The 9,932-nt window shown below is 26.4% G+C and overlaps 2 protein-coding genes across 5 annotated transcripts in view; one reads left to right on the top strand and one right to left on the bottom strand.

The window, feature by feature from the left end:
• Positions 1-219: 219 nt before the first annotated feature.
• On the bottom strand, positions 220-3,689 carry LOC108685490 (sarcoplasmic calcium-binding protein 1). 4 transcript variants are annotated; one of them, XM_018190297.1, is made up of 5 exons: positions 3,323-3,689; positions 1,764-1,930; positions 1,405-1,534; positions 1,031-1,134; positions 220-600 (listed from the first exon to the last, which is right to left on the bottom strand). In XM_018190297.1, exons 1-5 carry the CDS (start codon positions 3,375-3,377, stop codon positions 472-474), a joined length of 585 nt encoding a protein of 194 aa, XP_018045786.1. In that variant the 5' UTR covers positions 3,378-3,689; the 3' UTR covers positions 220-471. The 4 variants fall into 4 exon arrangements, with proteins under 4 accessions (XP_018045786.1, XP_018045789.1, XP_018045788.1 ...); XM_018190300.1 differs by having other exon boundaries at positions 3,386-3,687; XM_018190299.1 differs by having other exon boundaries at positions 3,463-3,686.
• A 5,254-nt stretch (positions 3,690-8,943) lies between these two features.
• LOC108685489 overlaps positions 8,944-9,932 on the top strand; it is a 7,150-nt gene continuing 6,161 nt past the window's right edge. Inside the window, exon 1 of the mRNA XM_018190296.1 lies at positions 8,944-9,039. Coding sequence (XP_018045785.1) covers positions 8,991-9,039 — 49 coding nt within the window. The 5' untranslated portion in view covers positions 8,944-8,990. The remainder of the gene's footprint in view (positions 9,040-9,932) is intronic.

Genomic DNA, 9,932 nt, shown 5'->3' with positions numbered 1-9,932 from the left:
TGTGTACATATACATATATATATATATATATATATACGCACAAACCGTTATATTAAAAATATTCTACACTTTCGCGTCAAGTTTTTTACGTTATATATATATTGTTGATTTAGATAAAATTATTAAAACAAAAGATACTACGATTTGGATTGAAATAAAATTATCTTTAAGTGGAAATTCGAAAATATACATACATTATTTGGAAATTAAATTAGATTATACAATGTAAATAAATTTTATTTCAATTGGCACAATTTTGTAATATAATTTTTTTTATGAATTTAAAAATACTATCGCTTGAATTGAAATAAGAAGACCTTTGAATAGGAATAAGAAAATTCATTTCACTTGGATTTTTTCAAATTATGCATTACAGTTATTTTTCGAGGAGCGCATATTTGAAGCTTTTTTTATCCTTTTTTTTTAACTTTTTATAATAAAGATTGACATCGTTTCAACTGAGTATCTCAGTTATGACTCTTGTCCTATTGGCCCAAAAAGATAGATTGCTGGACAATTATCATCAGGGTTACCGAGAAATTGCGCATATAATTCTTGATAACGTGATAAGTTCAATCCACCGCGTCTTCTGTCATCATCCTGTTAACGTAATGAAGTACTACTTTAAAACAATCGTTCTTTTAATTTTTAATTGATATATGCACATCTCATGAAAAGGTATACGATTATATTGAATCTTTCAGAATTTTATTGAATTTTGAACAATTGCATGGAATGGAGAGAAAATAAATATTTTAATGAAATAATAATTGCAGTAGCGTAATTTTTTTATTATTGCGTATCTTTGATTTCCAATAAAATAAAAAATTACGTATCTTTTATTGGAATGTACTTGACTTAATACATTTTAAAAATTGCCGCCCAGTAAATACAAATTACCGCTTTGTAACATTAATTCTTTAAAGTAACAGAAATTGGTTTATTCATAAAAATTTAAGAGAGTGTAAAAAAAGGAATTTAATGGAATTTTCATTCTTATTTTATTAAATAGTCAAGTTATTTCACTTACATTTAAAAGACTTTGATAAGCTTTATCAAGGATGTCTACATTATCCACAGCAATCCTTGAAGCACAATCATATCGAAATTCTTCAGCTCCAATTACGCCGTCCTCTGGAACAGACATTAAAAATTATTTCACATAATAATTTCGATTAACAATTTCTTCTATTGATCTAATTTTATAGAAAGAAATTATAATTTATTAATTACAATACTATTCTACACAATGGTCGATATACATATATGATCCGTGTTTTTATATTTAAAGACCAATTACAGAATCACTATTAGCATATTTTAAGATATTACTTAAGACTGTCTTGAGAATGAATTATGAATTATGAATCGGCCAACGTTTTCTTTACGTTTATAATACAGTACCATTTATGTCAAGTATTTTGAAGTGACTATCAATGAACATCTTCATAGCTTGAGGAAAATCGTTATAAGAACGACCAACACAGCTACTTTGCATAGCCTTTTTAAATTCGTCTGTCGTTACAACGTCGTTCTGGAAAAGAAATAATACAAATAAATGATAATCTTTATTTTAATATATTATAAAAGATTAAATTTTTTATTCTTTATTAAATACTTATATACTTTTATTCTCTATTATAGATATACCAACAATTATACGAATCAAAGTTTGGAAAAGAATTTTAATTAGACGCTCATCGTGTAATGTAATAAGTTCCAGATTTAAATTTTAGATAATATTTTTCACAATAGTGATATACCTTATCAAAATCTGCCAGATCAGCTATTTCGTCCCATAAAGAGAGCATGATATGAAGATTTTCTTGGTATCGACTGTAATTAAATTCGCCTTTGCCTTCGATGATTGTCATTCTTAATGCCATGCACTCGAAATCATGCTTGTCCAAATATCCGTTGTTATCAATATCTGTAGTTATACAAGATATTCTTTTCACTAAAGGCACTTATTTTAAACTGTTAGATTTTATTTACGAACAGAAATCTTTCATTTTTATATTTCTTATTATATTTGTACTGTTGAATATTGCCTGATTAATTTATAGTCGATTTTTTCTTATTTAACTTTTTTTTTATTAAACTGCTTATATGTTCCTATCCCAGTAAAAACACCAACAATATCTATGTTATTTCACACTCAACAATATAAATATAATATAAAATGTTATACATAACAATTATATTATTAAGTGTAAAATTATAACATTATGTTGCTGTTGATTATTTACTGAGATATTATATTTTAAATGACAATCAATGTTTAATTTTTTTAACAAATTAAAATAATTGCTCAATAATAGTAGAACAGGTATAACAAAAAATTTCTGGCATTTTTTACATATTATATACAAAGAATCGATTTTTTCCTACTCAACAAGAGCATTGTTTATCATTATTTTAACGATTTCTTTTAAAGATTATTTTAAATTTTAGAATTTTTAATTAACTTAATATGATATAATTTTCTTGTTATTTTTTAGTTCCTTTGTGTACAAAATTATATTATTTAGATAAGTTATCGAAAAGTATGTATTTTTTATACATAAAAAAATTTTGTATACTTTTTGTATGTATATAATATACATTAATATACATAATATACATTATATATATAAATTATATAAAATATAAAACATTTTGCATAGAATATTCAGTCAAAGTTTTAATGATTTTTGTACATAGAATTAAAATAATCAATTGATGATTTTATCTTTTTTATATATAAAAATCACATAATCTTTTTATAATAACTCTTTTTGTCTGTATAAAGAAATATATATGTATATTAATAATAAATAACAATAACAAAATAAAACAATCAAATTTTTATTAAAAAATCACATATATTTCTACTACTTAAAAGATTTTCAAAAAGAAAGATATTTTTCTTTTAATTATATGGTTATATTTCATATTTAAAAAAATAACAAAAAAATTATATTTTACATTTTCTTCCTTAGCGCTTTTATTGTCTTATGTTTAACACTTATGTGAGACACTTCTTATATACACATACTATTATACTAATTATACTACTATACCAATTACCATGCCACGAAATTTACACACAAGAGGGAACACACGAGATATGTAAGACAATGCAAGGGGATGCATTTGCTGCACGATGCAATGCGTATTTACACAGAGGAGATATTTCATTAATTAATAAAATAAAAAATATTGATTTACTTTTTATTATACAAATTTTCTAATTTTGTCTTACAAAACAAAGCTTTATATATGAAAGAAATTTATTTATTTTATACTTTTATTTATTTTTGCATAAGAAGTCACTATTTACTTCTAATTTTCGATATTTCATAATTTCGTAGCGTGTTTATGCGCTGCCTCTTCATTTAATCACATTGTCTTTCTAATTGTTGTCCTCCTCTGCTTGAAACTATCTCGACCACCCTTGCAATATCCACCGCATCTACTAACCATACAGAAATTTCACTATGAAATTAACGCGATTATCCCAGCTGTATGCCATCGCGATAATCTCTCTCTATAGTTTCCTTCACGAGATGTAAAATTCTTTGTTCTTCCGAACCGCGTACGAGGAGCTTTCTCGCCGGTCAAAACGTACGCAATGAAATTTACACGCGGAAAGCACGTCCGGCGCGAAGAAATTGATTCTCGAGGATGGTGGTTTTACACTGAACGCGGCCAGAGTCTTGCCGGGTCTAAACTTAGGCTATCCCCTCTGAGCGAAGGGTACGAAGGCCGTGAAGCGCTGTACGGGACAGGAACTCAAACAGTGGTAGTATTGCAGACAATAATAACAATAATAACAACGTCGCTGAAATTTATATCATATATGTTATATTTATATCCATCAAACTTGTTTCCTGTAGAACCTCAAGTTCATTCATCTCTCAGCTGCTCCGCACTACCCATTTCTCCATAAAAGCGCTCTCGTCTATTTAAACATTACTTGCGAGTAACATTCATTAATTTGTTTATAATATAATATCGTATGCACTTTTTTAATAGTCAAATAAGATCTGCCCAATTTATTAACAAATGCAATTATTATTTACTGCTATTATTCTTATTAAATTGTATATATCTATCTCTTTTGTTTTAAATGTGAAAAGAAAGAGTTGCTAAAACTAATAATAAATTCTTTGATTTAAAGGATCGGTTAATGATCGTTTCGTTCGCATTGTCAACATATAGTGTCCATACTTGTGCTCTCTTGCACACTTTGTTTCTTTATTTCTTTACTTCTTAACGTCATAATAAAATATATAATTTTATGGATACAATTTTTTTTTAATTTTTTTTAATTTTAAATAATTCTCGATGTAATCGCGCGATAAACATGCAGAAATATAGTTTTTTTAATGAAATTAGAAAAATCAATGACAGTTTTATTCTTTCTTCTCTCTCTCAACTCTTTTGAAAATTATTTATTGTTGAGTTGATTATTTATTGTTGTCTAACAATATTAGAAAACTCATATGTTTTCCAATTGTAATAAGAGGAAAAATTATCTATTATCTATGCTTCTCTCATTTGCATCATATAAGTCGCGAAATATTTGAAGCTGTTCTATTTCCTCCATTCTAGTTCTTGTTGACCGTCGCAAACCTAAATTCTAAATAAGCTGGTCTACGGATTAAAAGGGATCCGAATTTAACTGAAGCCCCGCTGAAATCAGACTCGACCGAGAACTTTCGTTGTGACTATGTCACGTGTGACATGCTATGAAGAGACATGTACGTTCCACTCAATGCTTGGCAATTATTCCTGAGATGAGACAAAAGAGCTCCAAGAGACAAAATACAATAGGACGATTGCGAAAAAGATAAGAAATAAATACGTGAACAAAATGCAATTTAAAGATAAAGAGAAGAAAAATATTATGTATTCGCTTTGTAATAAACAAAAAATTGAACAAAAGATTATTATTTCAACAAAGAATTATTTAAATAATGATACATTTTAAATAGAAATTTATTGATTAATGTAACAATAGAGATTGGTAACTTTATATTTTGTTTTTGGGAAAATTTCTCACTACATTCTGCCAGCCACTGTTCACTTCGCGACATTATTCTAATTTGAACGGAGGTCAACGAAGCAACGACTATCTTTCGCTGCCACCTCGATTTATCTTCTTGCTCCACGTAAATGTATTTTCGTACATGGTCTGCCCTCGGACACGGTGGATCGTCATAAGATACGCGTGACCACACTCTTTGTTGCTGATAGCGCGTAAATAAGCTCACATGTCAGAATTGGAAGCATTTGTGCATTTCAAAGTGTGGTCGACAAGCCATTACGAATGTTCCGAAGCATTTGATTAACCACTTGGAAGAAAGAATTTTACTAATTAACCAATCAAAAATATTTCGAAGTATTTGTAGCGGCAACTCGATCGCACTCTTAATAATCGTTTTAAGCAATTTCAGTCCAGTAACAAATATATTTTACATTATGATCCAATATATGTAATGATTATGTCTTTATTACTTTCTAAATTTTTTGGAATGGAATCTAACTCAAAAGAGTGAAAATTGAATCAGTCTTAAAAAAAAAATTTCACTCTTCAGTAGAGTAAGATACACTCTAAAAATTTTAGAGACAGTAAAACTAAAACTCTACTATCTAAGAAGTATAATAAGTATAATATAAATCGAGTAAATTGAATTTTAAAGTACAAATTCAGGTATTAATGCGTTTCTATTCGGAGTCTTATTTAATTTTTAATGTATTCTTTATTTTAACATGTTTCTTCAAATACATGATACAATAATACTTGTAATTTAGATTTATTACAAAAGAGATTCTAATTTGCTTTTTTTAGAAGTCCCTTAGTCTCCCAAACAAAAACATTCTTTGGATTATGTATGTACATATGCTCCAATCATGATTTAGTTTGCTAAGATCTTCAAGAATGATTGATGATAGTCGTAATGGCTAAGAAAGTAAATTCTTGGCAACATAACAATTTTATATAAAATCCAAATGTGTTGTTAGTTTTCATTCTTGTCTTCATTATCTGTGTAAATAATATACTAATAACGATCACATGAAAGGAGAAAGGTATATAGTGGATTTTTTTCATAATTTTGAATTACATATGGTAAGAAGACAATTGCAAATCGCATAAATAATTTCATTTTTTTTTGTTCAAATTTAAATAGATTTTACGAGAACTTAATGTTGTCTTCACAATTTTTTATCGTTCGAGATTAGATTTTCATAACTAGCATGCGTCACATGTTTAACTTGCATTCATCGATGTTATTAGATAATAAAAATGTAAAGTTTTATTATCTATTTACATAACTAAAACTCGATTTGCACAAATCATATATAATCATAAAGATTATATATATATATATATATAATCTTTATGATATATATAATCTTTATGATTATATATGATTTGTGCAAATCGAGTTTATATATATATATAATTGCATAATATTCCAAAGGCCTTAATTGAAACACCATAAGATTTTTTATCAAAGAGTTATTGTTTTTATAAATTAATATAAATTAATATAAAACAATATAATAAATTATTATTTGTTTTTCTCCTAAAAATTCAGAAATTTCTGCACTTTTTTATTAAAGATTAAATTACGTTAATCTAAAATTTTCGTTAATGAATGATTAATTTTATGCTCATCGGAAAGTACATGCTTGTATGATTTGTCACTAATCACTGAAATTTACGAAGACAAATTTTCATCCTTTATAATTGTGATGCATAGATGTGATTGAGATAATCCGTTAGATATGTACATATGCTGCTTCAGAGATATACTTTTAGATTACTTACACAGCAAATTATTGCCAAGTTAAAAGTCACTATAGACTCTTCGCAATTATGCACAATCTTACGGTTATTTGGCAAACAGCCTATCCGGTAATAATTAAAGTAGTCGGCCAGATTCGCTTCCAACTATGTAAACGCAAGAGTGATAAATGCACGATTTATCTTGCGGAGAGATAATTCATTAGTGCGAGTACATCATCGCTTTTCGGAGATGTCTCAATGCCGCATGATTTAATTCGATCTTTATCTAAAATTTATTACACGCGATGAGAGAATCATGTAAAACACTTTTCTTTTATAAACATCAGACGGAAATTACGATCATTATTTCCATGATCAGCTCGCAATCAATTATAGAATATATATACTGTGTACGTGTCATAAATCTCAGTATTTTTCGGAAAGCTTTCAAATAATGTTTAATATTTCATTAGTTATATATTTTAAATTAAATAATATTTTTTTAACACTATATTTGTTTGAAAATAGATTAATATTTTTTGGAAAATATTCTTTATGCACATTTCTTGTAAATATAAATAAAAATTAAATTCATTTAAAGAATAAAAAGATACTTTTCGAATTTTTGACACATGAAAAAAAAGTTTTAATAGAATTTTATCAATATAATACTAATAAATAAAATATAATAATAATAAATTAAACTGAAATCTCCAAAAGAAAAATCATATTTTACTCGATTTACATTTATATACTTACCTACACGCCTCTCTACTTGTTCAAAAATTATATATATATATTAGGTAGAAAAGAAAAAAGAAAAGAAAAAAAAGGAAGTTAATTGATATGACTAATATACCATTATACCGGTTCTTAATTTAATTCTCCAGGCAAATTTTATAAATAATTAACTACTACTTTTATGTTAAAGAATCCGTTAAACTTAATTTCGAGATTCAGTTAGTTTAACGGTTGATATTTTTTTTGAAATTCTTCCAAATATTTGAAAGCTGAGTCCAAATGGTTGCTCAATAATTTATAAATACAACAATTAACTATGTCCAATACTGCGTTTCAATTATTCAGTCTCGGGAAATTAATTTTCTTTTTACTTTGTGCATTATAGACATGAACATAATTTTTACGAACATTTTATTAATTCTTGAATGCTACATATTATAAATTATAAATATAACTGGCAAATAAAAATTTTTATTGCCTTATAAATAATAATTTGATCCTATTAAATTTCTATTTAATAGAAAATCTTACAATATACTAAAATATATTAACATAATTTTATAAAATTTTTGTGTACACACCGTGATTGCAAACTATGTCATTTTGACGTCGACTTTTAAAGCCAGGATATTATCTACAGTCTACAATATGAAACTTAATAATTATAATAGTTTTCTATTCTATTTTTTGCAATAGATATTTTGACTTTGAAGTAATTTATTTATTTAATTATTTGAATAAATGAAAATTTTGGATGATTCTATTCATACGGCGTATCTTAAGTTTTCATATTATTTAAATTAATTATCTAATTATTTAAATTTCTTATTTAAATTTACATTATTATTTAAATTTCCACATCTTAACATTATAATTTCAAACAAAGTCAATTGACGTTAAATTTATTATTCTACAAATGCGACAATGTTTTCTCGATCAAAAACGAAAATGTCAAAACAGAAAGCGTTTTTTAATAATAAGTGATTGTGTGTGAAAATAAAGATTCCTTAAAAAATGATTCTTTATTAAAAAATGATTCTTGTTTTGACATTTTCATTTTTGATATATAAGAAGTTAAAATAACTCCAAAATAATTATTAAAAGTTTTCAATCAATCACGATTTATTTTAATCCCATTTTGACTCTATCATGACCTGTTATTCTGCTTAAGTAAATACTGGAAACGCGGCGATAAATGATGACTCTATATTTTTATCGAATTGATTTCGAATTCATTGAAAAATGTATGATCTAACATTCGTGTGGTGTCCGAAATTGTTATATTGCGATTGTTATTATACTCATTAGAGACGAGTGAAAATAGTCTAGAAGAGATCTGCATCCGATTAAGCGCGATGAAGCAGATACTCATATAAGGCATACTTTCGTAGGCAGCCGTCAGTTTGAAAGTGCGAGCTGTCGCGCGTGGAACCGGTACAAAATACTATAAATCCACGCACAAGAAATCAACATGTGGTTGGGACTTCGTTTTGTGCTGATCACGTTACTCACCGTTTCCGGTGAGTTTCGCAATTTTAGAAGTGTTCGTGAGTGCAAGTCTTTTTCTACATCAAATCAAGCGCCAACCTGTTTATTAAACGTCAATCAAAGTCTCGAAAGCGTTGAATTTAGAATTAGCGTAATATAAAAGTGTTCCATTTCTAACTTATTAACTATAGTGCATTATATGCTACTGTTCAAATAAATATTGAAAATTTTATGAAAGGAATAACTTTCATTCTCTAACATTGAAAACAAACACATTTTATGTATTCTTCTATATAGACTTCTTTGAGTGCTGTGTAAATCTTATCTCTCAAGGCAAACTTATATATTTTTATAAAACGTTAATCTATTAAAAATCGTTTTAGCTCATTATTCCGACGATAGATCCATCCAAATAGCATAAGCTTTTAATTATCCATTCTTTTATTCAACAGTCAAATTTTGTTCATTTTCTGACATATATAGTTTTAGATAATAGCAAAAACTTAAAAAACATTATTTTATTATTACATATTTTATTATAATATATAATAAATTGATGTTATTTAATATAATCGATTTGTTCAATGATCAATATTAAAAGCTATTTATTTTATTATTATTTACATAACATGAGACTAAATAACTCTTACAAAAAAATAATCTAAATTCATTAATTTTAGTAAACTCATTGATTTAAAATATTGGATAATTATAACTTTTATATAAATTTACTTTTATATAAATACATTACAATCAGAATTTGTGCATTATTAGTTTAGTTACTTGCTGAATATACGTGATTTTAGGATAAAATTAAAGAAGCAAAGTGTAAAAAGATATGTGTGAAAATGTTTTACTTAAATAAACAAGAAAATTACTTAAATAAACACTTAGATTTAGAACGTTTAGAATTTTTGAATAAGAG

The sequence above is a fragment of the Atta colombica genome, unplaced genomic scaffold, assembly GCF_001594045.1.
Source record: "Atta colombica isolate Treedump-2 unplaced genomic scaffold, Acol1.0 scaffold153, whole genome shotgun sequence".
In the NCBI taxonomy this organism is placed as follows: Eukaryota; Metazoa; Arthropoda; class Insecta; order Hymenoptera; family Formicidae; genus Atta; species Atta colombica.
Note: the sequence above shows the minus strand (reverse complement) of the source record. Positions and strands in the feature narration are given on the sequence as shown.